We start from the raw sequence: 27,000 nt of genomic DNA, 5'->3' as shown, positions 1-27,000 counted from the left end.
AAGAGTCACCCACATATTATTAAACCAAGTCTGCATTGCAGTATTAAACTTTTAGCAAACATATAAAAATAAGGGAGTTTGGTTAGAATCAGCAAAACTGAAACTCCCTAAAGAGCTTTGAGCTAACCACAGTGGTGCTGTCAAGGGCCATTTATTTTTGCTACTGAATTATGGCTCCATTGTTTTGTTTATCTATGCTGACAGATACATAAATGATTTAAAATTATGAAAAAGACCAAATATAATATGACTATGAGGAAGATGATATATACTCATAAAATGCACTTTCTGAAACTTTTCTCAGTTGTTACACAATGTAACTACTAACTGATACCATGTCAATTAATGGCCAAAATGTTTTAAAATGTATTCTTTTCACATTTATGTTTATTAGACTTTCCTTGTGCTATTAATAAGGGTTTATGATTTTGACTGAATGTTCACTTAATGCTCTGGTGCTTTGAGTCACTGTATGGTTCCCTAAGCTTCACTGACCAAATGAAAAACTAGCCCCCTCTCCTGTGGATGTTTCCATGTTGTTACTAAGGCAGCTGGATCAACACCATGGCAACTGGGCTGGGTAGATGTTATGAGAAGAAGAGTGGGTTCTCCATCTTCCACACTTTACTCTGTCAGGGACCAGATGTCTTGGGAAGGTCTTGGTTCTCAGCCAAGTGGAGCCTTTGTCTGAATGTGGACAAATTAAGAATTCCCACAGACCTTGGACAGGGAATATAATTTAATTCCAGATTCTAATTCAGATTAATAAATAGGGAATTTGATAATGAAAGGATACATTGAGGTGCTGAGCTCCTCTAGCTGTGGAAACAAATAAACAAATTGTTTATGGAAGGCTCATAGAAATGGAGACAGGCAAGAATAAAACTATGATGTGAGAGCCTCTGTTTACAAAGCAAATAGATTCTTTCCTTATCCACCAAAAGAAAGTTTGATCACAGTCCATCTGCACTGAGGCACAAATATCCACTGCTCCTGCAGTTATTATGTATCCTTAGCAGAAGTATCTGTAATCAGCTGATGGCTTTCTCACATCCTGCAGAGCAAAGGACTGCAGCTTCCCCAGAGCGAGCATACCAGCCCCGGGTGTGGGTAACTAGGAGGCACACTAACACATGCTAACAATAGAAATTCTTTCAAGGCATTCTTGAAGTTCATATCATTGTCGGTGTGGAATAATATTTAGCATTTATACACAAACAGCTCAGCAAAGCATATAACAGTTTTAACACCTGTATATGATTAAAATAACCTAGAACAGTCTTTATCATATGGTATTGTTTATTTTATTCAATTTGGAAAACGTCTCCATAGCCTCACAAATTATTATACAACTGTGTAACTGAATTTTAAAGACAGAGCACCTTTTTAAAATTTCTCTAATGAAGTATATTACTTCATAGTTCAGACATAAAGGAAATCCTGTAATGAAACCTATTTCACTCCAATTTAAAGAACTGCGAACCCCTCTGTGTCTAGACAGTGTCACATGCGGCTGTATCAGCTGCTTGAACACCAGCAGTGGCAATAATGAAACACACACTGATTTCACTGGTTGCTGAGCATGGATAAAGTGAAATTGATGCTGATTTTAGATAAATTATAGATAGCTAATAAAAACGGATTTATCTCATCCCCTGTAGGACAAACACTGACAAACAAGGATGAGCCTCTGATGTAGTTCATGCTTACATTACACAGCAGGTGTTCTAGGTTGTGGTCTGAGGCACACTTCCTCTGATCCTCTGAAAGTTCTTCAACGTGGCTGTCGAGGCTGAAGTGCAGACAAGCCAGCTTCTCCTGCATCTCACGCACATGTTCCAGCTGCTCAAAGGAGCACACTTTACCTAGAAATAAGAGGGATTAAAGCATGCCGTGACCTTCCTATAGCACAAAATGTATTATCTTTTGGTTGCAACTTGATCACAGCAAAGTCAGAAGTACTTCCATGGCAGGAGATGTGTAAAAATAGTACCACAGCTATTTGATTTCAATTTGATTAGTGTAATGAAGACACTTTTCCACTGACTTTACTATCAGCCTGTAACAGAATATTCCCTTGGTGGTCTGTCTAATCAATGTTATCTTACCAAAAGCCTGAAGTTTGCCTGAGTGAAAGTCATTAAGAAGGTTAAGAAGTCCCCCCTCCATCTCTCTCACATCAGAGACATCTGTGAGAAAGGAGTGTTGCAGAGGCGAGGACTGGACAACTTTACTGGGCACTGCTGGCTGTGGGGCCCTGGGCTTCTCCTTGTGTGGCCTAAGAAAAACATCACAATCACTGATAAAACGTGAACAGTCCAGTCTTTCTTTTGTATTCTTTAACACACAAAGAATCTCCCGCAAGAGATATTGTTTATGGTATTATTATTATTGATATTGTTCATGCTGATTTTAATCTGTGCTATGACATATTATCAGGTTGTTTGAAAAAATATTAAATTAATATAATGCTGTGTTTTCTGGAGGATTTTCCTGTTGCTCGTATACAAACCTGGTGGTCTTTGGCGGAGCTACAACAGCAGCAAAAACCTCTTTGGCCTGTCCGGGTGTTCCTATGGACCTCTTGTACTTGCCTCTGTTCTTTGGGGAGGGAGGCTGCGGCAGGCCGAGAGAGAAGGTTGCACTTTTGCTGGCAGGCAGGACGGAGAGTTTGCGGGGGTTGATGGGTGGAGGAGGGGGCTGGGGAAGAGACACCTTTGGACTGCGCTTCTTGCGCTTGTCTTCCATTATATATATATATATTTTTTATTTTTTTTTATTGAAACTCTCTGAGGTAAGATGAGGGGGGCACTGCCTGATTGGTGTACAGGATGTCCTGTAACAACAAACATGGGAAGATGTAAAACTTCCTCTCTCTATAATTAAAACTCTGTAGAAGATAATGACTGTGCCAAAATAAATGCTGCTGTTCAGGATTCTCCACTCTGCAATGAAAACATTTAGCATTCATTATTCTGTAATTAGTTTTAACAGCAGAATAGCTGGAGCCTGAAAAATCCAAACTAGCAGTGAAATCCTATATCGTTATTCCTGTATAACACTGCATTAAAAGGCACATTTTTATCAAAGTAATTGTCTGGTTTCTATTTCCCTGGTGTAAAAAAGTGAGTAAAACAGTAGCCTAGAAAGATATTTTTAGAACAGCAGTAAAGTGGAAATGGGACAATATGTGATTTAAAGGACAGGGCACCGGATTTTTAACGGCACTATCAAACAAAACGCATGAATTTAGCCACCAAAGCTGCACTGGACTAGCACTGTTGAGTTTTTCTGATAAGTGAACTGCTAAGAAAACCGATCGGACTGCTTCCCGATCATGCAGCGTGGGAGTCTTTGGAAGACCATATAGTGAGTTTTACAGTTCGACCTAATGCAACTCCCTTTCAGATAAATGGCTGGAGGAGAAAATCCCATTCAAAGGTTTCACTCTTATCTATTTACCCTAAGTGACCAGAAAGCAAGAGCTGGGTGCTGTACAGGCCAATGTAATAAACAATCAATAAATGCATTTCCAGTTCCACAAAGGTTAAAGACAAAAAACTAAACTTGAGTTGAATTGCACTGCGATTTTAGACCAGCTTAAGTCCCAACGGAGTGATTTTAGTGCCATGAACTATTACAGAATATTGTTGTTTTATGGTTATAAATATATCAACTGACTACATGAATGCGATTATAATCCCGACAATGGGGCTAAATAATTTAATCTTTATCTCATTACAATTGATGAACTCACTGTTAGACAAGCACTTCGCTCCTGAACACTGCGCCAGCCTCCGTTCAAAGTAGAATCCAAAGATGGCCACTACACTCGCAAACAATATCAACTTTATGCCTGAAATCAATCTTTACTTGGGTAATAAACACTCTGTAGAAAATAGGGAATAATAGCAATATGCTGAGAGCTATTCCTTTCACAATATGGTAAAATGCAGTGTGGGAGAAGACGTGTGGACAGGTTATTGTCCACAATGACACAAATAAGACTCACCGAATCAATTACGGATCACAGAACAAACGGGCTCGACACAGCTTCACATTTCTCCTCTTGCCATTTAAAGCGTTTAGCCAGACTCGGTAAGAAGGAGTCGTTACAATCCACGATACTGTAAAATTATGTGTGCAGCAGACGTAGAAATTAATGCTAAAATGTAGAGCGCGGCATCGATGCGCTCGGTTCGAGCGAAGCTGTTGTCTTTCATCCCTCTTAAAGGGCCAGTGCGCCCCGATACGTGTCTTCAAGGAGAGGATCACTGTCACGGTGGCTCCACAACCTGCACAGGACGCTGTATACAGCTGAGCACAGATCAGCTGATAGTGGTTCTTTGCAGTTATTTCAGTTATTTCCTAGTTCTTTGCAAATGTTATAGCCTAGTCGTGTGCGTGTGTGTTGGAAGGGGGTGGTGGTGCTACAAACAGCCCACAAGACGACGCCAGTGTTCTCCTTTTTACCATATCCTTTTACATGACGTCCTGATACTCCGATCAGTCATAACACTATAACTACCTGTGCATTATAGTGCAATCTAATTCAGTGGCTCTGCCATAATTTCTACTTTTACAAGATTTCTCAGCTTTAGGTTAAAACTGCCAGAAAGGTGATCGTTCTACTGTGTTTATTGAGGTCAAAGTGGAGAGTGGTGTCTTACGGGAGTGCATTATAAAAGGTGGTTCTAATATTTTAGCCACCTCATTTATTTTAAATAGGGTGGCCAAAACATTAGAACCACCTTTTCTAATAATGCACTCCAGTCCGCTGTTTTGGATTGCATTTAATTGCACAGGTTGTTATAATGTTATGCCTGCTCAAAGTATATGACAATCACTATAGGGTTTGTAGTAGTAAACAGAAATCCACACTACAGAAATCCACACTAGTACCTTGGTGATGGGTGACTTTGCTAATGAGCCAATTAATTGGTTTTACACATAACTTTACCCATAACTGAGAATGGCCTATTGCAGCCAGGAGGAGACATAATTTATATGGAAAACACAAAAATGCAAGAAGATCCCAAAATTCTGAGAATATTATTCTGATATAATCAGGGTAGGTTTTGTTATTTGCACATGCTAAATGACAGCCCCACTATCAGAAGGCATGGAAAGACATTTATCAGTTAGAGGGTCGAAAAGAGATCGCTTATGTTTCAAGCAGATTCATGACAGATGAAAATACTGTGCAATGAGAATATAGCTCAACGTGAAAGTAAATCTGGATGGAAAGATGGATGGATAAAACCATTAAAGTTATACAAAAATATTTCTTTTTATTATGGCAGATTAGAACAAAAACATGACACAAAATGCAGTTTGTAGAAAAAATACAGTGCTCTTAAGCATGTTTGTCTTGTTCCAAAGTGAATGTGACCAATAATACCTTAGGTCTAACTGACTTTCTGGTCTGAAGGGCTGTTGGGGTACGAGTATGCCTTTCCTAGTACTATTCTGTCTCTGAGAAGCTTGTAGAACGCATAGTAATTGCTGAAGAGAATCAGAGCCAGCGAAATCATCTGATGCCACTTTTCTGAGCATATCAGTGAATAGAGCTGGTAGAATATAATGGCACCTTCAAGGATGATGAGTATGTTCAATATTCGTAAAGGCTTGTTGAAGAAGAACTAGGGGAGGGAAACAGACAGGGTACTGTCAGTAACAATGTCTGCACCACAAATGTTTTAGGCTATGCCAATACAGCCTCTCTAAAATCTCTACAGACCTGTCCTTTCAGGAATACTCACATAGAAGCGATAATGAGACACATCTGATGGTACTGCAACATTGTAGTGACCCATCGCCTTGTAGACATTCTTATTATGTTTAACCAGGACTCCCTGTGGCCACATATACTCTTCTGTCCATCTGTGCATAAATAGGCAGCAAGGTAAGATCAGGATTTGACTACCATTGAATCAACTTAAACCCAGTAATAAACTATGTACGTACATGTGCTGAAGGACATTGGAGCAGAGTGAGGGGTCCACTTTCTGCCAGCAGCCCAGGTGAGCTGCAGCTTTATGAAGCAGGTCACAGTATCGAGGTGGCAACAAGTGCCTCATAAGGATGACTGATGTACTGACTGACACCAAGATGAAGAGCTCACAAGACCATCGTTTGTCTACGTACTGTGTACTCTGTAGGACAAGACATAGAAAAAGTTATCATGCTGAGAAGTGTTTACTTTATTATGTTAATATTTGAACGATTAACACGGTCCTCACCTTGACAAACCAGACTGGTACAAACGCCACATAGTAAGCACTGAGCATCGAGCTGACCAGCACTTCCTTCATCCTCCAGTTGAAGTCCATTTTCAGGTACTCCACTTCCTTGCGGATAAGGTCTGGGGAGAGGCAGCAGGCATGATTTGGCATGGTCTGAACACCGTACAGCTGACTGGTGTGCTGCTTCCACGTTTCCTTTAGCACAGTCAGGTAGTCCTTGCCCCGGCTCACACTGCCCACCTCCTTGGAGCCGATGCTGGCAATGGGGGAGAGCGGACCGACTCGCCGGAAGTCACAGCTCAGCCGGAAAAATGGAATATACATCCCAAAACTGTGGTAAACCAATGCTTAGAATTAACCACGTGCCATCATTGGCTAGATTACACTGATAGTGCAGACTGAGAAAGAGAGATGTGTGTCTAAAATCAACCCCAGAAACACTCAAAGTCGTGTTTCATACTAAAAGTATTAAAACAACATATCCTATCAAGCATCCCAGGAAATAACAGATAAACCATTAAAGCTTGATTTTAAATACCATTAAGTTATTAATATTTAATACTAATACGGACTACTAAGGAAGCTTGAGACTAAGACAAGCTATGAAATCCTAGCCATCAGCACTGAAGCCTAAACAATCTATGCGTTCATTATCTGTAACTGCTTATCCTGTTTAGGGTGGTGGGCGGCCAGAGTCTATCCTAGCTGTTGGGTGAGAGGCAGGGTCCACCCAGGACAGGTCACCAGTCTGTCTCAGGGCCAACATGGAGAGGAATACAGGCAACCCTTCAAACTCACATTCGCACCTACAGGCAATTTAGAATCACCTGTTAACCTAACATGCATGTCTTTAAATTGTGGGAGGAAACCGGAGTACCCAGAGGAAACCCACACAAGCACGAGGAGAACTCCACACAGAAAGGCAGCAGTCCTCCGAGGACCTTCAAACTGTGAAGTGGCACCACTAATAACTCCACCACCATGCTGCCAAACTTAAATAATGTAATGTAAAAAATAAAGTCTAGACAACGTTTACTGGCTGTCACAGTGAGACAATAGAATAAGCATTTGACTGGTATTAGGTAGGACAACCATTGGGGGAGTTAGGCAGTCTTTTCTGGACAGCTAGAGTTCAAAAAACACTGAACAAAAATGTATGTAGCTGCTTAAATATAGACTTTTTTTTTGGTTTAGCATACTTACGGGTAGCAGAGGAAGAGCAGGCTTAGGACAGAATAAGTTCTAAAGAGGTAAATGAGGGAACGGCACAGGCTCCAACCTGTCAGTGTTAGCACAGCAAAGCGAGCCATCACTAAAAAGATTGAATGGGGGAAGGAGAGTTTCCCACTCTGTGATGCCTGTAGGAGAGAAGCAGGAGACAGAACACATTTATTGAACGCAAACACAACTAAAAATATAAGATAGAAATAAAGTGCATTAAAAAGACAAAGCAAAAGAAAAAATATGAATCATATAAACATTTAATGTTAAAAGGATACAGCATGTTTCCTTCATTACACAGTGAAATGTGCCAAATATTTCATTGTGATCGATTTCATAGGGTCTAGTCAGTGTCAACTCTAGAATTCTTACCTCTTTTACAATTGCTGCAATTAACCTCCTTGCCAGTATGATGATTGTGAACACTAGCATGTTGTAATCAATAAGGTGGAAGTTCTGTGAACGATAAGAGTAACACACTCTCGATGTTTCCACTACACACACAGTTCAAGCTACCAGAAAACATATGCAAATTTACAAACTACAGAAATGCAATTATGGAAACCCATGCTTTAAAGACAAAGCACTTGCTAAAGGTAATAAACTATATAATATTCTAAACATAATTAACATGGTCATTGGGGAATGCTTGACCACTTTGTACTCACCAGGGATGTGTGCGAGGGAGGATGTGATGGGGGGTACCACCACACAGTCTTATAGATGTTGACATAGTGGACAAAGAGGGCAATGAGGTGGCAGAAGAAAAGATGGAGCTCAAAGAGCACATTACGGTCCCCAGACAACTCTGGGATTTTGCAGTGCTTTAGAGGAACGACAGTCTGAGCAGCGAGTGGGGGGCTGGACATGCAAGTGCCTGAACCATTCCTGTAGACACAGTAAAAAGCCTTAAAAATACTTATAAAGTACTTTATGACAATGCTGCCCATATAAGAGGCAACCATCCCCGACTCTCTGGCTCCAGACAACATGTGTGCTGTTAGGAGCTGTGAAGGGGAGTCTGGCTTACCTCGTACGAGATCGCACCCCTGTGACTGGGGAGCTGGTGGAGTGGCTCCCATTGCTGACCGAACCTGGTTCGCTGCTCAGCGGAGGTCTGCAGTACGTGGTACGGTTCGCCCCTCTTCTTCCACCAGCCATCACAGACACACCCACCTTCTCACAGCGATGTGCTTAGTTTTGTGTTTTTCCTCCTTTGTACCTGGTCACAACAAGAGAGTGGGTCTAACACACAGACTGTGTGGCAGAATATCTAGAATGTCCACCATATCTGTAATCACTGTTGTGTAAACTGTTTAAGTCCATATGGTACTTTTTCAAGTAGAAAGCACTGGCACAGCATCATCAATATACACTACTCAGAAAAAGTTAGGTTATATTCAACTTTTGGGTGAAATTTTAGAATGCACTATGATATTTACAGCTGAAATTAATTTGATCTTGTCTAAACTTTTGAATGCAGGTGTCCAAGTGTTCAGTACCTATTGCATAGCATGCAGTTCTTTAACAAGGCGATTAACCACAAAAATCACAACCTGATTCGTGGATCATCGACCACTAAATGTTCTGGTTCAGTGACAATTTGTATTTAAACAGTCCTCTCTCATCATTCTGTTCATATTTTGATATGAGAACAAGAGGACAGCTAACAAATGACAAGTTCTATTTCCAACGTTGTTTGCCCTCTGGCTGTAGCATAATGAAGCTTCCCTGCCACAGCCAGAGGGCAAACAACATAGTCATAGAATCTGCAGTTACAATACGTAACCATCGTTATTAAGTCACTGACATTTGTTGCTGTGATACACCCACCACTGTCGTTTGCTTTTGTTGAAATAAATAGTTTGAAATGACAAAATGACCATTGCATGCTTCTACTTAAATGCCCTACTTTCATTATATAATATCACTGTATGATGACGTTTTTACATTCTCCATAAATTCCACCCGAAAGTCGAATATCCCTAACTTTTTGTGAGCAGTGGAAATACTATGGACTATAATTTGATTAGTTAAAAATGAAAGGTGTGGTCCACAAAGTTAAACACAGCATAAATACATGACTGAAATGATAGTTTTCCGTCTGAAAGAGACACCTGCAACATCAAGCGAATGCTTTATTCTACTTCATAAATATGCATCACAATTTGTTTACGTTAATCAGCCGCACATATTTTTATTATGTTGCAACTTTGCGGAAGCTGACACTACAGCTAGCTTCTTTTTGAAGATTGCTCGTTTGCTTTACGTAATCGTCGGTTAAAATATCTCCTGGGAAAGCATTATATGTGAGTTACGGCTCAAGTCGAAACAACGTGGACCTACACAATGAGGGGCCGACTCCAACCTGTCCACCAAGACCATGCTTCAATCAATACAAAGACTGAGGCCTAACCGTTAGCTAACAGCGGCTCAGCAGCTACGTTAGCTAGCTTCCAACCAAGCTACCAAACTGGCTACACAAGAAAATGTGAGCTTACCAGCGGCAGTGCGTGATGTCTGTGTTAAATGCTGCTCAGTTGCATGGATACTAAGTTAAACACAATAAATCTTCTGACTATTTTTTGAAAGAGTTGCGTGTTTTTCTCTAAACTCAGCGAAGACCCTCATTGTTGATGTGAAAGTGGACGCGGATGCTTTAGCGACCTGTGGGAGGAGAGTCGCTTAAAGGGCCAATCCGTCGATATTAACAGAGCGAAACAACGCAGTCAGGCCGTTTTCAATTTAGGTCCTATATCTTTGGAGATGAATATTGAAGTGTTTCTTTACACTTAACTGTTGCTGAAGATACTATAGTAATAAATACTTGACTGACTGTAAGGAGTCTTATCCTCAGCACTTTGTTTACAAACCTGAACTACACCATAAATGATCTTTTGACTTTTATTTAAGAGTACTGACACCTACCTAATTCAAGTTCACACATATAGCCTCAAATTATATACGCTTGACATTGCTGCCTACCTTTGACTAAACTATGCTTTAATTACAAGGTGTTGTGTCTACCTTACAGGACCTACTCTCACATTGCATTGGAAAATTCCTACATTTACTGCTGCACAATGGCTAATGTCACAACGCTATAGTGTTGTCATTTCACTGTGTATAGATACTGCAGGGATTGTCACACCGCTTGTGCTGTCACCAAACACATACTATGGTACATAACAGGTCCGCACTAGTGGTTTGTAACTGCTAGACTTCTTGCACTTACCGTTGCATCTTCAACATGCATTATAGACACTCGCTTTTAACAATGTGGTGAAATAGGATCCACGCATATGAAATGCAGGTTCTATTTCCATTCTTAAAACATTTCTGCAAATTTAAATACCCTCTAGCAATAAATCATCCTGAAAATCTGCTTGTGTAATCACACAAAGACACATAGTTAAGAATATTTACAAAGGTTTATTTCTTTATATATAAAAATTAATAAACTAGAAAACCAGTTTTAAAATCATGTGCATATTTAGCAAATATATATACATTTTTAAAACAAATTCCCAGAAAACAAACAAAGGGTAATATTTCAAAAGAGCACTTTCTCAGCTCCCTCTACAGTTTGTTTTTTAACTGGACAAATGTCTCAAGGGATTAGCACAGGTACAAGAGGCCAGTCTCAGAGATGCTGCAAGTCCTCTGCCCTTTCCAAGGATTTAAAAATGGTCCTGCATAAGACAAAACAGAGATAGAGAGATAATTGTTTAATAAAATTGAGAACAAAGTTCAAGAACAATTTCTTTTCAGCTTACCTTATAGACCTGGTACACTGGAGTTTAAACGTATCAACTGCACCTACAAAGTTCTCTGACAACCTAGGAGGAGAAAGAGGAATGAGATCTCGGACACATACACCAGTGTCTAAATGCACACGCACACACACACTGGACAAAAAACATGCAAAGCTAACTTTATGCTACACAAGTATCATGCAACTCAAGCTGAAGGGTTTTGTCCACCAATGGGGATGTTTTGCGCTTTGAGTGCAACTACTATTTTCCATTATCTACAGTCTACAGAAACATTCAAGATGGAAATTAGTTACGTATTGAGTGATAAGAATGGACCATTGAGTTTATTTGAGCAAGAGTTGCATTACAACCATTTCTGATTGTTTTTTACGACTTATTTTGCTCGGTGAAACTACTGATAGCATAGTTTTGTACAATGTTTTGGATATATGTTTTGGATGGCTTTGCATTACTTGATGTTTTGCACAGAAAACAAACAAAAATCTAACAAATGAGTGTTGGGGTTAGTTTTACCTTCTCGTGGCGGTCTTTAGGCTTTTAGAATCCTCTCCTCTGCGATTTTTTTCTTTTATAAAAACCAGCCAGCATGACTTTGCTTCAAAGTCAAGTAAGATCCCTGCAAGCTTGATTTGAAATACTGTTGAAATTCAGTTATTTCAAGTGGCTGAAGATACACTGCTCTCGAGAGCTTGAAGAGATACACTAAATAACTAAAGGTTAATGACAATACATGTTCAAGCACTAGATCATTCAATTCAAACATGTATTTGACAGCACATTACCTCGCGTAGTGATGAGCTTTTTTTTTTTTTTTTAACCTGACATTACAAGTGCTCTTTAGATAAGTTTTGAAAAAAAGTTCGGTGTTTTTTTTTTGTTTTTTTTTTTTTAAAAAGAGGCTGACGTTTACACATAGTTTTCTCAGCGTCTATAACCACTGAGAACTTTCACAAACTGCAATGATTACTTTAGGACAACAAAGGCAGAATACCATGTTTAGATTGATTAAAAAGAAACTAGAAACTTTATTGAAACACGCACTGCAAAAAAACATTTTGGGATATATTTAGTATCCTATTTAGCCAAAGGTACACAAGCATTATGCATTTTGGAGACGGCACGACTTAAAGCACACACAGTTGTCCTAAGGTTATGTACAAAATATTGAATTGGCTGCAGCCTTCCTTACATAATGTAAGGACTGTTAATCCTTCAAGCTTTACAAAAAGTAATCTAACATTTGTGATGATTTTAAAAGTAATACTACGACAAATGATAGCATACCAATTGTATAGAGTGGCAAAAATAAGAGTCTTTCCAATGGAGTATAATCGTTTTAGGAGATTCTATAACGTTACAAGATGTGATTTGTATTGTATTATGAAGAAAACGGAATTTTTGTTTTAATTAAAACGGCTCAGAGTTGTATTTGAGTTTGAAACTAAGTTGATTTTAAGTTAGAAGGAAGTTACATCGAGGAATTATGTATAATTTTTGTCCAGTCATGAAGGACTTAAAATGCAGCCTATGTGAGAAGAGTTTAACGCCACAATCACATTTTGTTGTGGAACAATTAACTGAAATGATAACCATCGAATATCACTAAGGGTCACTATTGTTCCTTTGTTAGGGTTGTGTCAGTAAGACTTTAACTGCCATCTACGCAAATTAAACAAACAGCAAATAGAAACATATAAACAATGAAAAAAAAACTTGCATTATTGTTTCTCCTCTGGCACTCTTTGACACATCCAACAAAATGTCTGAGTAAAAAAAACAAAACAAAAAAAAGAAATAAAACTAGGCAGTAAAAATAAAAGGGAAATTACTTTTGAAAAGTTAAGTGAGTTACAGTTGGAGACAGTTGCCATAACAACTCTCTACCAGTAGTCATTCAGTATCTTCCATAAGGATGATCTCTATACGAGCCCTTCGACTGCCTGGATGGGGGGGCTTTGCCTCCAGCTCCAGAGCCGGACCATGAGTTATCCCACTCATCCTGAGCTGAAAGGACAGGAGAAAACACAAAAAAAATCATGAGTGAGGATACAGGAGGTTCCAATTATTGCCCAAGAAGTCCTTAGTGAGTGTACATTTCATGGGGAAAAAAATAAATACATAAAAAAATTTAAGAAAAAGACGTGCGTCAAATTTTATCGCTTACCATAAGGCTCATATGAGGAATCCTGGGCCTCCCCGTGTCCATAATCATAATATTCAGTATCCCTGAGGTGAGATAAGAGTGTTTATATAATACACTAATTTAAATTTACCTGGCTTTAAAAAACACACCAAAAATTAATTGACTTACGCAGGTGCTGACTGTTGATTATAATAACTATCATATCCTTCATAGGCAGGTTCTGCATAGGACTCATCATATGGAGGCTAAACATAGAGAACCAAATTAACATTTAGGCAATGTAACACCAGTCACAACCTTGGCTGCACCTAGTGAGAGCTCACTATGAGACAAATAACACAAAAATGAAATTTACATAGTCTTCATAGGCGTCAGCTTTAGGCTGTGATGCCGAAGGAGGAGCCTGCTGGTGGGACAAGGCTGCTGAGGGGAGCATCCTTGGAGCCCCTGCTGCAGGGGGTCTAGAGCGGGGAGCTGAGCCTCCTCTAGCAGGAGCAGAAGGTGGTCCACCTCTACCAGATGGTGCACCTCTAGGAGCACTCCCCCGTCCTAGTCCCCCCCGTGGAGCCCCACCACGCATGGTTCCACGAGGGGCCCCGCGCGGCATTCCACGCCCCCTGTGGAAAGGCAACCATATTGTAAAAATATGCAAAGTAAACACTAAAACAGTAGAAAATTACAACTGCCTTTAAAAAAAAAAAAAAATAAAATTAAAAAACAGCACTACGTGGTGTTCTAATGAGGTGCTTTCTTTTACATAATAGAAAGGCTTATATAAGAGTTTCTAGATTGTGCTACAATGTTATGTGGCAAATATTAGTGTCATTATCAGTCAGTCCCCTACCTTGGTCCTCCAGCGGCAGGTGGTCCACCCCTCCCCCTTCCTAAGTGACCACCTCGCCCCCTGCCTGAACCATCCTGAGATCCATTTAGGAAGTGAGGATCCATGTACGGATCATACTCACCAGGTTCCTACAGGCAATACAAAAAGGGTGAGTTATGTGTGCATTCGTCTGAGGTGGACAAAAGAAATTGGGCATCCTCTATAAAATATTACTGTAAATTATTTTCATTACAATTGTAATGAGGGGAAAAAGTGCGGGCCTTCATCATACCGGAATAAGGAACTTCTTGACCTCCTCCATAGCATGAGCCATGCGCAGATATGCTTCTGGAATGGGAGCGGTCACTTCTATAAACACATGCAGCTCCATGGCCAAGTGAGCATATTTGGCCTCACCACCCTTCCTCAGCTCTTCCTCCTGGGAAAAAAGCATATTAAAAAACAAAATGATCATTGTCCAAACATTAAGCCATGAAAACAATCCAAGGCATCTTGAACCATGCAGGATAAAACATACCTTATTTTTGTCCCTCATGGAGCCTTTACCCAGAACTGAGATCTTTGCACCAGTGTCTTCCTGAAGTCTCTTGATTGTGCTGCCCTGAGGCCCCAAAAGCTTACCAACAAAGTTCACCTGTAATAAACATTTAATTGCAGAGATTTATCCCATGTGTACATGTGAAGGCCCAAGTAAAGCTGTTCTGCAAAGACATTACATTCAGATAATATAAACATAAATATCCTGTCTTCATTTGACAGTAGGTGCCATAGTCCCCAGCAACTGTGTAACAGCATTTTTGGACTAAACAAAATTGTTCATGCAGAAACGAGCTCAGTAAGTCATTGAGATACTTAATTTCTGGAACAGCAAATTCAGCTAGAGAAAAGGGGGCCTGGTGGCTCCCGCCCCACCCCTGCAAAGCCACCAAGCCCCGATAAAACGGGACGTTTGTGGCAGGAAGGGCACCTGGACTAAAAACTCAACATGCAAAACACGTTCCACATTTTTATATACACACATTACACACACACACACTTTTACTTAGGGTTTGTATTTGCCATTTTTAAGTTTATTAGTGAGTCATTTGGTTCCTCCATAAGCATTTTGTTGCATTGCTAACTGAGTGTTAACTTGCATATGACAAATAAACCAATCCGAATCACTTAATACAAACACACTGCTTGTCCTATGAACTAGAAGTGATACAGAATTCAAGACCACCAGGGACAGCATGAATACCACCAATTCCCTGTGAATTGTGTGTGACCCAATTTAAAAACTAAAACGCTACAACATGAAATCACTTCAATTTTTAGAAATGTCTCGCTAAATAAGGCATTTTAGGCTGCAACAATCAAAAAACTAAATTCTATAGATTGGACAGTGCTTCTAAAAGAAAAAGTAGGAAAACACATACCCTAGGGTACTGCTTGGTGGGGATGAGAACTCGCTCTTTGAGTTTTAGGTTTTTGTTATCAAAAAGGTTTAGATATGTTTCCTTCTCTGGTTCCTTCTTTGTTTCACCTTTCTGGATCCGCTCAATCTCTACAGTTGGGAAAAAAATAATTAAGATGACACAGATAAACACAAACACTGATGCAAAGTACAACTAACAATTCTTGCAGATTTACAGTGTTAGACAAAACAAGCCACATTTTGTGTAATCTTTTAGCAACCTGCAAACGATTAAAAAGCATATTTATGATGAATCGCCTTTGAGTAAACATTAAGCGCTTACACTATACTCTCCTCTCCAAGTCTTTTGTGAAAACACATTATTGCACATTAAACAATAGTAAACAAGCGTGCGTTGCAAAAGTGATGCTAGGAACTGGCTTTTTTTTCCATTTAAACTAGGATTTTCAAGTGAGTACATGCATATATTTATACATTTTATTTAATTAGGCAGGAGAGCAGTTGAGTAAATAAACAAAACCTGATCATCTAAACCCAGAAGCGTTTGACCCACATCGCTACTAAGCACGTGTTTATGCGCCATTGTCTCAGCCTCAATTTGAGAAAGAAACCAGGCCGCACACGGTGCTACAGTTTGCTATTCTACGTTAGCCTGAATAAGCTAACAGACAATCACACCGATTTTACCTGCAGCAAGAAGTTTCATGGCGTGCGTAAACGACGAATCCAAGCTGTCTTTTTCAGCCAGGAGCTGGGGGAGGTATTTAGTGTCTTCCATGTTGTTTTTCTCCTGTGGGCTTGTCTCTATGGCGGACTCAGATTTGCTCTTGTTAGCATTCAATTGGCTCATAACGCACCGTACTAGCTAGCACGGCTAAATTAATCCAACGAAGCTCTGATGGATGCGTTAGCTTTCCCCTAATAAATCCGCAGATAACGGCAGTACAGTACCATATACAGTCCAGTCAAGCAGTTCCCTTTCCTCTGCAGGTAGTGTGACTCTCTTTAATAGACAAAGGAGAGATGGCGCAGCTGCATTTGACTGTGATGGAGGAAGAGACGCAGGAGGGGGCTTTGACGTCACCGCCGGAGCTCAAAGGGATGGCACTTACAAAATCCTGAGGAGCAAGATCAGCAGCAGCTCAAAGTTAAAAACTCTTCAGACTTCATTCACACAGCAGTTCTGTGTCTATGTAATCTAAAATACACATTTAAACTGTACAATAATGCAAATAGCCGTTCACAGATCACTTCCAGATCCAATTTAAATTTAGTTTTCTTTCCAGTGATAATGGCATTTAACTTGCCAAATAGCAAAAAATACAGTAAGAAGTTACATAGTCCATACACGAATCAGTTGATATTATTAAGCCTTAATACCACTATCCCCTCCTGAGAAAGCACCCATTAAATAAAAAAGCTACATTTTTATACTTGTATCCACAAGTATCCCAATGGCATATACTATTAGTGATTTAGTACTATGTGTGTACTGATGTACAAAGGCGGAAGAAAGCTCATACCAGTGGGACCAACATTAAAACGTATTGTATGGTGAATGCAGAGCCAAACTAATCATGGCTGTGCTCTTAAAAAGAGGCCTGGAATGAGCACAGTAAAAAGTGGATTCTCCATTAAGGTTGAGAACGACAGAAAACTGGTAGTATGGATATGACTGTGTGGATAATCCCTATCCCTTACGATATGGCTTCATGTAAACTATTTGAACTGGTAATATTATTCACTACATTACACCCATGTCTTTTTTATATATATATATATATACATATACATATATATATACATATATATATGTATATATATATATATATACATATATATATACATATACATATATATATATATATATATATACATATACATATATATATATATATATATATATATATATATATATATATATACACATATACATACATACATATATATATATATGTATATATATATATACATATACATATATATATATATGTGTGTGTGTGTGTGTGTGTGTGTATGTATGAGCACAGTTTGAAAATAACTGGTCAATAAGTGTTTCTATTTTGCTTTGCAGATAATAGCAGATAAATATGTATATTGAATTATTATTTGATATGCAACTCTTTTCTCAAAATTATTGATTATTAAACCATAGCTCCTGTTCACTGCTGTCCTACCAAATAACCACACCACAAAATAATAAAAAGTGAGATTTTTATTCAAGTCATCTATAATATGCATTTAATGAATCCCAAATGTTAAATAAGGTTTTGTTTACCTCATGAGATAATAAATAAGTGATAATTTGTGATAAACAAGAATTTGCAAATGCACTTAGGGTTGACTAATTAGTTAAAATCCATTACACTACACTGCTGTAAATTGGTTTTACTTGTTCAATATTCGCATTAAGTAAAATGTTTAATTATTTTCATGCTTTGTATTTCCCTGTGTATGATTGCCATTCCAAGAAGCTTTGTTTATATACGCTTATATTTAGGCTTTTGGGATTTTTAAAATTCTACATTTTATCAGAAATGATCGCCATATAACCAATGTGTAATGTAAAAGTTCTTCTAATGTACTGCAGAACCCATAATCCAAAGAAATGTCCCTCATAGTAAACGGTTCACATACGAATAGAAAATCATATGTTACAAGTCAATCATCAGGCCTTAGACAAAAGGGCCACGCAAACCAGCCATGTAGATAATTCATCTGTGTATTGGCTGCCTCTTAAGATATTGTCAGATATCAATAATGGTAAATATTTCTGGTTTTTCTTTATCATGGATCTGCATTGCAGAGTATGTGATGGCTTTCACTTCTGTTCCCTTTAATGAAAACAAAGGACATAACACTTAAGTAAATGCATAACAAAATCTATGTTACTTTATTTTATATAATTCTCATTCTTCTCAATGTAAAGTTAATAAACACATAATTATATTACAAATAAACTGCCTTAAACTGATATTCTTAGTTATATCTCCCATTACTAATAAACATTGGCTTACCTGTGGATGCTTTGCCAGAGAGAACTCTTCCCCCCACCTTTAAATAACAAACATCGGGGTGTGAGTGATTAGTTTACAAAGACAAAATCAGTTGGAAAATATGAACTGTTGTGTCTTTCTTCTAATTCATCTTTGTACTATACGTTAGTGTTCACGCTAAAAAAAAATTTTAAATGTAGGGCAGATATCATATTTCAAAGGATCTGAGATATTTTTGGAATATTATGCATGCTCAATAGTCATAATAAATTTGTCCATACCTCCCCCAAAGTTGATCAACTAAATCCTCTGAAGAAACCCAATGAAAATGAGCTCTGAAGAAACACTTAGCTATTACAAATGTGATTAACATTTGACACTGACAGAGCTCTGTAGAGGCCAAACTGTCTCCAATCAAAGTGCAGTTGTTTGGTCAGAGAAGAAAATGCTTCATTTTACTAGAAAGATGTACCCAAACTTACCCAATTGAACGAATTTTGAAGCGCATTCTGTCTAACTGCAAAACTTTGACCTCCTGAGGAACATAGACAACACATAGTAAATGTGATCACAGATCATGACTAAAATAAAATCAAGATTTAAATCAATTAATTGACTGTGGATAAAAGAGAATATGTATGTAGAATATATGTAGCCTGATTTGTCTTTAAGAAATTGACCTGCATCATAATGGTATAATTTGTGCATCAATTAAGAATATAAAACACTTAATATACTGTGGTAATAATCAGTTATGGTACATGTAGTGCATTTTGCACACATCAATATACCAGTCATAAACTGGTTGAAGTCCAATTGGAGTGCAGGAACAGATAAGACAGTGACTCATTGTTATATTGAGTTTACAGTCTCTTAATCACTGTTGAAAACCTATGTGAATGTTTGAAGAAAATGTAAACACAGAAAAACAGTTTCCAGTGGCAATAGTGCTCAAGTGAAGTCCAGTGAAGTGCTCAACATACTCACCCTGGGAATAAAAAAGAGATCTGCACTAAATTTGAACAGCCAGTCATCTAGGAAGTGAAAGAGAAGAGACTCCATGTCTTCACCTATTGTGATGCCACAGTGAAGAAAGTTTAGGTTAGGGGATTTGGCAAAAGTATGACAAACAAAATAGGTACATCTAAAGTATAGTATGTGACGTTCACCTTCTGATTCCACTTCAACTGTATCAATGGGTTCTACAGTCTCTGTGTCTGTCATGTAGCCGAACATACCCATGGCACACTGCTCGAAGGCTTCTTCCAGACAGTCTCCCCAGGAGTGAATTCTTGGTAGAAAAAACACTATGAGTTCATATTGATCAATTAAGAACACAGACACATGAAATTTGACAATACGTGTAGACTTATAAACCGCACAGAAAAAAACAAAACATACTCACTGTACGTCTGCCGTATGATCCAGGTCTGCAATTGTAAAACAAATGGTGACACGATGAGCCAGGATAAGTTGACCAACTTAAAACAACTGAGCGGGCATTACAATCCTTACAATTACAAAGACTAACGTTATGTTTGACATATCACTTCATTTAAAAAAAGCTCAGTTTAATTGCAGGATAGGCCACATTGTAACGTTTGCTAAAGTTAGCTGCTGTCGGGCACTTGAAAAAGAAGTTATATTACAGTTTCCGCAAGTAAATAGTAAGCTAACTAAAGTTAACAGCTTACATTCATATTTTTTGTTGATTGGCGGGTATTTTGCCTTGACAACTTTCTGTGCTTCTGTCAGGCCTAGTTGACGGTCGTCCATTGTAGCTGTAAGATTGTGTTCAGAGGTAAAGATTGGCTACCATGACGCTTAACTGCGTTACAACCGGGTTTCAACATCTATCAGAACGAGGAGGTTCCTGAAAAGCGACGTGTTGTCGTGACAACTTCCCGTCTGATTCTGATTGGCCTGCAGTGTTCTATGGGGTTGGCGCCATTGCAATCCTCCGTGCTGTCTTTCTAGTGCTCTCCCCAAAAACTGTTCATTTTTGCCAGCATTAGCGATTAAACTACGACACAATGGCTGATAAAGATGGTAAGATCTTTATGTATCAGAATTATTAGACTAAATGTGTGTATTCTATCCAGAATGTAAGAAAACACGAGGCAGGATGGGCCGGTGGATATTGGCGCGCCAGCCACCTTGTCCTTTCATTGTTTAGAAACCAGCTAGCTGTAAGCTAAGCTTAGCTGCTAGCACAGTGGTTTTATGTGGTTTTTAATTTACAAGTGCATGTTAACTTACTGTTGTACATAGGTTACTGTATTGATTTAGACCTTTTTTTCGGGTGATAGGAGTTCTGTGCTCCTCTTGCAAACTCTAGTGACATGTGCTAACCTACCAGCTGGATAAACCGTAGTTGAGGGATGGGGGACCTATGATCATCAAGGTCCACAGCCCTGCTTGTTTTCCACCTGTCCCTTTCTTACACAATTCTCCTCCAGCTTTTGATTGACTGAACACGCCTGGTCCAGGTTCTCGGCAGCGGGCAGTGCAGGGATACCTCTAGTTGGGAAACAAGCAGGACTCGGATCATGTGTTCCCCATTGCTACTTTAGAGCTTATGATTATTTATAAGAGGAAAGACTTAAAGACAGCTGTGTAGGTAGACTGTACCTTGAACTTCATCCTGTTATCCCTTTTTCAGTTCAGACAGATTCAACACTGTGTGACTTTGCTTAATTTTGATAGTCGTTTTAAGATAGTCGTGTGTTACTAGTTAATATTGCTTTTGCAGCTGCGTTTGATGATGCTGTAGAGGAAAGGGTAATCAATGAGGAGTACAAGATCTGGAAGAAGAACACCCCCTTCCTCTATGACTTGGTCATGACTCATGCCCTGGAGTGGCCCAGCCTCACTGCCCAGTGGCTGCCAGATGTCACCAGGTGAGTGTGACACTGTTGCACGTTTGCAGGAATAAAAACATAAGGAGATGTAGGAACAACTATGCTACTTTTCGTAGGCCAGAGGGAAAGGACTACAGTGTGCACAGGCTGGTTCTTGGGACACACACTTCTGATGAACAGAATCACCTTGTGATAGCCAGTGTTCAGCTACCAAACGATGATGCCCAATTTGATGCCTCACACTATGACAGTGAGAAAGGAGGTAAGAGAAAATATAAACGGTGCACAAATATGAGCATATGTGTTGTAAATTGAGCTTATCAGGTTCTTGCACTAAGTCAGTTTATTCATGAGTAATGACCATGGCCAGAGTTTAAAAATATCAAGAGACATGGTAATATAATAATAATAATAATAATAATATAGGTTATATTATCCCTAACCATGTCTCTTGATATTTTTAAACACACACATTAAACACACCATACTTTGGATTGTGTTGTCACATTCTCTACATCACATCATATTCACATTGCCACAGGTAGGCCCGGATGACATTTTAATTTTTACATTTTTTTGCAGTGTTAATATTCTCACAAATATTTTATATTAGGATGTTGTGCTTCAGCTCATCTTGGTGAAATAATACATTTAGACTTTGCTTTAATGCTTCAGAAAATATAGGTATGTATTTATGTTTGAATTTGTTTATTTTATAAAATGCCATTTATCATACAATATCTAAATATAATATGCCTAATAGAACAATATATTATTCTACACATGGACACTTGCAACAACCATCTTATTAGTTGTTTCTTGTTACAGAATTTGGAGGTTTTGGATCAGTAAGTGGAAAAATAGAGATTGAGATAAAAATCAACCACGAGGGAGAAGTAAACAGAGCACGCTACATGCCTCAGAATCCATGCATTATTGCTACAAAGACCCCTACAAGTGATGTGTTGGTCTTTGATTACACAAAGCACCCCTCTAAGCCTGGTAGGATTACAGCTATATGTTTTCTGAACTTGTATTTCACTTTATAAACATCATTTGTATAGTTTCAAAAATTTTTGTAACAATTATTGTGTTTGTATTAAAGATCCTTCTGGAGAATGCACTCCAGATTTGCGATTGAGAGGCCATCAGAAAGAGGGTTACGGCCTGTCTTGGAATCCAAACCTCAGCGGCTGTCTCCTCAGTGCTTCTGATGACCATGTAAGTGACCGTTTGTTCTTTTTATTTCCTGTTTATTTAGGTCTATACATTTTTTTTTTTTTTTTTAGCCATCTTGGCTCTCTGTTACAGACTATCTGCCTATGGGATATTAGCACGGTGCCCAAGGAGGGGAAGATTGTGGATGCGAAGACCATCTTCACAGGGCACACTGCTGTGGTGGAGGATGTCTCCTGGCACTTGCTTCATGAGTCACTCTTTGGATCTGTGGCTGACGACCAGAAGCTCATGATGTTCGTGGTTCCTTAAACTCAACGACAAAATTCATTAAACTATCTGATGAGTCATTGGAAACAAAGTTGTAGTTCAGTTTCAACTTTTTTCCCTTCTTTTTTTTTTTTTAACAATAGTGCTTTTGTTCATTTTTGAAACAGCTGGGACACGCGATCCAACAACACCTCTAAGCCCAGCCATGCAGTGGATGCCCACACTGCTGAGGTCAACTGCCTGTCTTTCAATCCCTACAGCGAGTTCATTCTGGCCACTGGCTCTGCAGATAAGGTTGATCCTACAGCAGCATATTACAGTCCAAAGACTGTGGATATATATTTCATTCTTTTTTGTTTTAATAATTAGTTCAATCAGTGGATACTGACAACATTTTTATTTTTAGACTGTAGCTCTTTGGGATCTGAGGAACCTAAAGCTGAAACTGCACTCATTTGAGTCTCACAAAGATGAGATCTTCCAGGTAAGAAATAAACCTCTGTTTAAACTTGTTTAACATAAAGTTTGTAGCTGGGTTTTTATTTGGTTGCTCTGCAGGTGGGCTGTAAATACTGGCAGACAAGTTAAAAATGTATGGAATGGGCCCATTTAAAGTACTGAGCTTTTTGCTAAATGAGGCGAATGATATGATTCAAAGTGGCATTGTAAAGAGAAAAAGGCACAGAGCAGGCAAGTCACAGGCAACAGTTTGACTGACTGTTCTGGTTGAGAGTTTTGGTATTTGCTTGGTCATCACAATGTAACAGAAATGTAACAACCAGCACCTGTTTTCCAACAGGTTCAGTGGTCTCCCCATAATGAAACTATCCTGGCCTCTAGTGGTACAGACAGACGACTCAACGTTTGGGACCTCAGTAAGATTGGAGAGGAGCAATCTCCTGAGGATGCTGAGGACGGTCCTCCTGAGCTGCTGGTCAGTTTTTTGTTGTTGTTTTTCTTATGTTTCAGTATATGTTTACAGAAAGAGAATGTGTGTACATATATATGCACACATACATTCTGCTGTCCTTCTAGTTTATCCACGGTGGACACACAGCTAAAATCTCAGACTTTTCTTGGAACCCCAATGAGCCATGGGTCATCTGTTCTGTATCAGAGGACAACATCATGCAAGTCTGGCAGATGGTAAGACATGTGTTATGTGGTACTGAGGTCGGAACTTTGTTTAATTATATGGAATTATAAAGAATGCAAAATATAAGAAACAATGTTATGAGAACTTTAATAATAGTGCATTTATTCAGTACAACAGATGGTACAGGTTTTAGTAAATTGTTTCTTCTACAGGCTGAAAACATCTACAATGACGAAGATCCAGAAGGTGCTGCAGATTCAGAGGTGCAGGCATGAGTCCAGTGTCCATGTCTCTTTATTTGACCCGTTTGTTAAAAATGGATAAGCCGTCATGTCTTTTTAAACATACATTTTGGGCAGCAGTGTTTTTGTAGAAAATGAAATGCTGCACTGTCATGTTGTGAAGTATTTAAAATAAGTCTGTATTGGTCAAATTTTTTAGATTATTTTTTTTAGTTTTTCATGCCCCCACTATTTCACTCTGGCTTGTAATGAATGATCACAGATGTGTCCATCATTCAGGTTTGCTTTTTGATGGTTTCATTTCTTTCACTTTGATTAGTTGTTTGAAAAACATTTCTACAGAGATCCATTTTTAATAAAATTGTACATACTGTAGGGTTTCTGTTTTTGCTTGATATTCATAGAATGAATTTTCCAGATTATGTGCTGTCACTTATATGTTTTTCTTCTGTTTTTGTTTTGCTTTTGTATGTTTCTCTGTGCTGCATCTGACCTCTTGTGTACTTAAGTATATTCATAATAAAAATATTTACAGTAAAAGGGTTTGCTCTGTTTCTTTGTACAGTATGTCAGATATATACTATGGGTAATTTTCTGTAAAATAAGTAAACGAAATACTGTGTTTTGGTCTCATGTAGTTAAGAATATCCACTGGAAATAGAAAACTAGAGATCTTCATCTGCAATACCTTCACTGGGCTCATCACAGCCTCTTAAAAAAATAAATGAAAAAACAAGGCATTTGTTAGTTGTATTGTACCTTATGCTCACAGTTCAGAATTGAAGCTGGGTCCATGCAAACCTACCTGAGAAATGCCAGCTCTGTTAAAAGTCCCTTCTTAAGAACCTCCAATGTTTTTTTGGATTTTCTTTGAACCTCAAACTCCACTTCTAGTTCCCTTACAGTCTCTTGTAATTTCTCCACAGTTTCCTGTTTAAAATTGGGGAAAAATGTTTACACATGTTCTTTATCTTTATCATGTCCCATTTGCCTTCAGTCACTCTACCTTGTGCTGTATGACACTATCCTTCCTCTCTTGCTCCATCAGAGTGATCTTCTGCTCCAGACAGGATCTTTGGACCTCCAATCTTTGTATATCGTCTCTCAGGGGTCCCATGCTGGCCTTGAGGTCCATCGCCCGCTCCCTGCTCTTTCTCAAGGCTTCCTCCCCAAGCTGGCGCCTGTTCAGCAGAGCCATGAGCCGAGGCTCATACCAGCCCTCCAGTGCCCTCACACTGCCACTTAGCCGCCGCTGAAGTCTGACAGATGCCTGGCGGCACTGGCTGACATCACTCATGGCCCTGGGCCTGCATGGCTTTTTGGCCTGGTCACTTAAGGAGTTAAGTTGCCTCTGGTGGGCCTCCTGGAGATGGTACATCTCCTTGGTCATACTTTGAATGTGGGCCTTGAGCTCCTCCTATGGACACATAAAATGAATAATCAAACATGCAGACATACATAAAGTACTTTTCCTAAAGAGCTAATTTTAAAATATTGAAAGCCAGTGAATAAAAATCAGTTGCTTTTGGCTTGTCAATACAGGAGTCGCCACAGTGGAACGTGTTCCACACGTTGATTTAGCATGAGTTTTTATGCAAGATTCCCTTCCTGCCACAACCGTCCCATTTTTTTCATCCAGGCTCAGGCAGGGCCACACCTGGTAGGGTGGGATCCAAATCCACAGCCTTCTGCATGCCAGCCCATTGCTCTACCACTGAGCCACCAGGCCCCCGTTGAAAGCAGGTGAATAAATTGCGAATTTGTTAAGACCATTATAACAACAGCACTGTAATTAAATGACTTTCTATAGTGTGCAGCTGCTACAATATAGCCTGGTGTAAATGTTGTTGACCATGTTGTTTCAACATTATTATTTCTTTGTTTTTCCGGCATTATGCACTTTGTGTAATTTCATTTCACTTAATTTTCTAAACCTCAAGCTGACTTTATAAATCTATAATGAGGGATATTCTTTGCTATGATTTTATTTAGGAGGAGATGTTTTCATTATATGCTGCTAACTGTAAGTAAAGCTATCAAATGAATCTTGTGGTTCCTACCTGTCTGACAGCAGACTGAGCTACCTCATACTTTTGTGCATCCAGTGTCACCTGGCTCTGGATGCAGTCTCTGGCTGTGGCAAACAGTTTCTTCTTTACCTGCTGTACTTCCTCATGAACAGCCATATAATCCAGCTGAGCCAGACTGACCAGCCTCTGACTCTCCTCAAGTTTCCTTCTCAGGTGCTCCACAACTCTCAACATGGGTTCCTGCAGACGGAGGAGCTCTTTTATCATTTCCTCCCTCTTCTTCTCTAGATGGGACACTTGCTGGATACAGCGCTCAAAAAGCTGTCCCAAGTTGTCCATGCCCACCTGGTCCACCTTTATTTTAGGGTGTTGTGTGACATCATCTAGAGGAGTGATTGTCTCTGATTCAGAGTCAGTGCTGCTGCTTTCTGAGATCTCGTTATTAAGTTCCTTGAGTGAGCCACCTTTAGATGCCATGTCTTTTTCATCTTGTATTGATCCTCCGTTCATAAGCTGCTAAAGACCAAAAGAGAAACTGGTTAATAATCAAATGACCAAAAACAGCAATTGATTAGATTGGCATTTTTAAATCCTTCTGTTTGTTCTTTTTAGGTTATTCTCTTCAGGTGGTTTTGGATAAGAGATGATTTTAAAATCAAGCGTGATCTGGAACAATCATGTTG

General features: G+C 39.0%; 6 protein-coding genes across 15 annotated transcripts in view; 1 reads left to right on the top strand and 5 right to left on the bottom strand.

Annotated features, from left to right (window-relative positions):
* ccdc28b (coiled-coil domain containing 28B) overlaps positions 1 to 4,363 on the bottom strand; it is a 4,527-nt gene extending 164 nt beyond the window's left edge. The window contains exons 1-6 of one of the 3 annotated variants that reach the window (XM_067480675.1): positions 3,758 to 4,363; positions 2,513 to 2,836; positions 2,109 to 2,278; positions 1,711 to 1,865; positions 797 to 819; positions 1 to 687 (exon numbers count right to left, since the gene is read on the bottom strand). The exon at positions 1 to 687 is cut by the window's left edge and continues 164 nt beyond it. In XM_067480675.1, coding sequence (XP_067336776.1) covers positions 633 to 687; positions 797 to 819; positions 1,711 to 1,865; positions 2,109 to 2,278; positions 2,513 to 2,748 — 639 coding nt within the window. In that variant the 5' untranslated portion in view covers positions 2,749 to 2,836; positions 3,758 to 4,363 and the 3' untranslated portion in view covers positions 1 to 632. Of the gene's footprint in view, positions 688 to 796; positions 820 to 1,710; positions 1,866 to 2,108; positions 2,279 to 2,512; positions 2,946 to 3,757 lie in introns of all 3 variants that reach the window. The other 2 variants (XM_067480676.1, XM_067480674.1) reach the window with 2 other exon arrangements.
* Positions 4,364 to 5,265: 902 nt separating this feature from the next.
* On the bottom strand, positions 5,266 to 10,154 carry tmem39b (transmembrane protein 39B). The gene is made up of 9 exons (XM_067480127.1): positions 9,968 to 10,154; positions 8,497 to 8,688; positions 8,135 to 8,354; positions 7,839 to 7,922; positions 7,449 to 7,603; positions 6,243 to 6,576; positions 5,968 to 6,155; positions 5,763 to 5,883; positions 5,266 to 5,642 (listed from the first exon to the last, which is right to left on the bottom strand). Exons 2-9 carry the CDS (start codon positions 8,625 to 8,627, stop codon positions 5,409 to 5,411), a joined length of 1,467 nt encoding a protein of 488 aa, XP_067336228.1. The 5' UTR covers positions 8,628 to 8,688; positions 9,968 to 10,154; the 3' UTR covers positions 5,266 to 5,408.
* A 724-nt stretch (positions 10,155 to 10,878) lies between these two features.
* Positions 10,879 to 16,746, bottom strand: khdrbs1a (KH domain containing, RNA binding, signal transduction associated 1a). Of its 2 annotated transcripts, XR_010911077.1 has the most exons (11): positions 16,334 to 16,746; positions 15,648 to 15,775; positions 14,747 to 14,863; positions 14,501 to 14,647; positions 14,230 to 14,357; positions 13,741 to 14,002; positions 13,554 to 13,630; positions 13,407 to 13,468; positions 13,072 to 13,246; positions 11,243 to 11,305; positions 10,879 to 11,158 (listed from the first exon to the last, which is right to left on the bottom strand). XR_010911077.1 is itself a non-coding variant. In XM_067480128.1 (9 exons), exons 1-9 carry the CDS (start codon positions 16,494 to 16,496, stop codon positions 13,137 to 13,139), a joined length of 1,194 nt encoding a protein of 397 aa, XP_067336229.1. In that variant the 5' UTR covers positions 16,497 to 16,744; the 3' UTR covers positions 12,238 to 13,136. The 2 variants fall into 2 exon arrangements, 1 of the variants encoding a protein (XP_067336229.1); XM_067480128.1 differs by lacking the exons at positions 10,879 to 11,158; positions 11,243 to 11,305 and having other exon boundaries at positions 12,238 to 13,246; positions 16,334 to 16,744.
* A 1,100-nt stretch (positions 16,747 to 17,846) lies between these two features.
* Positions 17,847 to 20,523, bottom strand: zbtb8os (zinc finger and BTB domain containing 8 opposite strand). 2 transcript variants are annotated; one of them, XM_067480125.1, is made up of 7 exons: positions 20,337 to 20,523; positions 20,048 to 20,072; positions 19,812 to 19,933; positions 19,630 to 19,712; positions 19,125 to 19,177; positions 18,664 to 18,700; positions 17,847 to 18,480 (listed from the first exon to the last, which is right to left on the bottom strand). In XM_067480125.1, the coding sequence occupies exons 1-7, from the start codon at positions 20,416 to 20,418 to the stop codon at positions 18,394 to 18,396; spliced, it is 489 nt and encodes a 162-aa protein (XP_067336226.1). In that variant the 5' UTR covers positions 20,419 to 20,523; the 3' UTR covers positions 17,847 to 18,393. The 2 variants fall into 2 exon arrangements, with proteins under 2 accessions (XP_067336226.1, XP_067336227.1); XM_067480126.1 differs by having other exon boundaries at positions 20,044 to 20,072; positions 20,337 to 20,486.
* A 22-nt stretch (positions 20,524 to 20,545) lies between these two features.
* Positions 20,546 to 24,827, top strand: LOC137101555 (histone-binding protein RBBP4). The gene is made up of 11 exons (XM_067480117.1): positions 20,546 to 20,691; positions 21,395 to 21,542; positions 21,620 to 21,765; positions 22,332 to 22,505; positions 22,609 to 22,724; positions 22,815 to 22,975; positions 23,117 to 23,243; positions 23,356 to 23,433; positions 23,749 to 23,883; positions 23,985 to 24,095; positions 24,258 to 24,827. The coding sequence occupies exons 1-11, from the start codon at positions 20,676 to 20,678 to the stop codon at positions 24,318 to 24,320; spliced, it is 1,275 nt and encodes a 424-aa protein (XP_067336218.1). The 5' UTR covers positions 20,546 to 20,675; the 3' UTR covers positions 24,321 to 24,827.
* The window catches only part of LOC137101556 (syncoilin-like), a 4,421-nt gene continuing 1,596 nt past the window's right edge, over positions 24,176 to 27,000 (bottom strand). For 2 of the 6 annotated variants that reach the window (XM_067480119.1, XM_067480118.1), the window contains exons 2-5: positions 26,348 to 26,833; positions 25,294 to 25,704; positions 25,093 to 25,217; positions 24,176 to 24,998 (exon numbers count right to left, since the gene is read on the bottom strand). In XM_067480119.1, coding sequence (XP_067336220.1) covers positions 24,953 to 24,998; positions 25,093 to 25,217; positions 25,294 to 25,704; positions 26,348 to 26,827 — 1,062 coding nt within the window. In that variant the 5' untranslated portion in view covers positions 26,828 to 26,833 and the 3' untranslated portion in view covers positions 24,176 to 24,952. Of the gene's footprint in view, positions 24,999 to 25,088; positions 25,218 to 25,293; positions 25,705 to 26,347; positions 26,834 to 27,000 lie in introns of those variants that run through there. The other 4 variants (XM_067480122.1, XM_067480120.1, XM_067480124.1 and 1 more) reach the window with 3 other exon arrangements.

Source organism: Channa argus, chromosome 16 (assembly GCF_033026475.1).
Source record: "Channa argus isolate prfri chromosome 16, Channa argus male v1.0, whole genome shotgun sequence".
Lineage (NCBI taxonomy): Eukaryota > Metazoa > Chordata > Actinopteri > Anabantiformes > Channidae > Channa > Channa argus.
This window is presented reverse-complemented; position numbering and strand designations above follow the sequence as displayed.

Bases quoted from the DNA above. Each gene is read 5' to 3' on its own strand.
- tmem39b (XM_067480127.1), bottom strand. From the start codon at position 8,627: ATGGCTGGTGGAAGAAGAGGGGCGAACCGTACCACGTACTGCAGACCT. The intron at 6,577-7,448 runs GTAAGTATGCTA...GGTTTACCACAG, and splicing joins CTGCTCTTCCTCTGCTACCC to TTTTGGGATGTATATTCCAT. The intron at 6,156-6,242 runs GTGAGGACCGTG...CTTGTCCTACAG, and splicing joins TACCAGTCTGGTTTGTCAAG to AGTACACAGTACGTAGACAA.
- LOC137101555 (XM_067480117.1), top strand. The intron at 22,725-22,814 runs GTAAGTGACCGT...TCTCTGTTACAG, and splicing joins TCAGTGCTTCTGATGACCAT to ACTATCTGCCTATGGGATAT. The intron at 23,434-23,748 runs GTAAGAAATAAA...GTTTTCCAACAG, and splicing joins ACAAAGATGAGATCTTCCAG to GTTCAGTGGTCTCCCCATAA.
- zbtb8os (XM_067480125.1), bottom strand. From the start codon at position 20,418: ATGGACGACCGTCAACTAGGCCTGACAGAAGCACAGAAAGTTGTCAAG. The intron at 19,178-19,629 runs GTGAGTATGTTG...TATGTTCCTCAG, and splicing joins ATCTCTTTTTTATTCCCAGG to GAGGTCAAAGTTTTGCAGTT. The intron at 18,701-19,124 runs GTAAGTTTGGGT...TGTTATTTAAAG, and splicing joins TTCAAAATTCGTTCAATTGG to GTGGGGGGAAGAGTTCTCTC.
- khdrbs1a (XM_067480128.1), bottom strand. From the start codon at position 16,496: ATGAGCCAATTGAATGCTAACAAGAGCAAATCTGAGTCCGCCATAGAG. The intron at 14,358-14,500 runs GTATGATGAAGG...TATTGCCTGTAG, and splicing joins TCAAGAAGTTCCTTATTCCG to GAACCTGGTGAGTATGATCC. The intron at 14,003-14,229 runs GTAGGGGACTGA...GCCTTTCCACAG, and splicing joins CCTGCCGCTGGAGGACCAAG to GGGGCGTGGAATGCCGCGCG.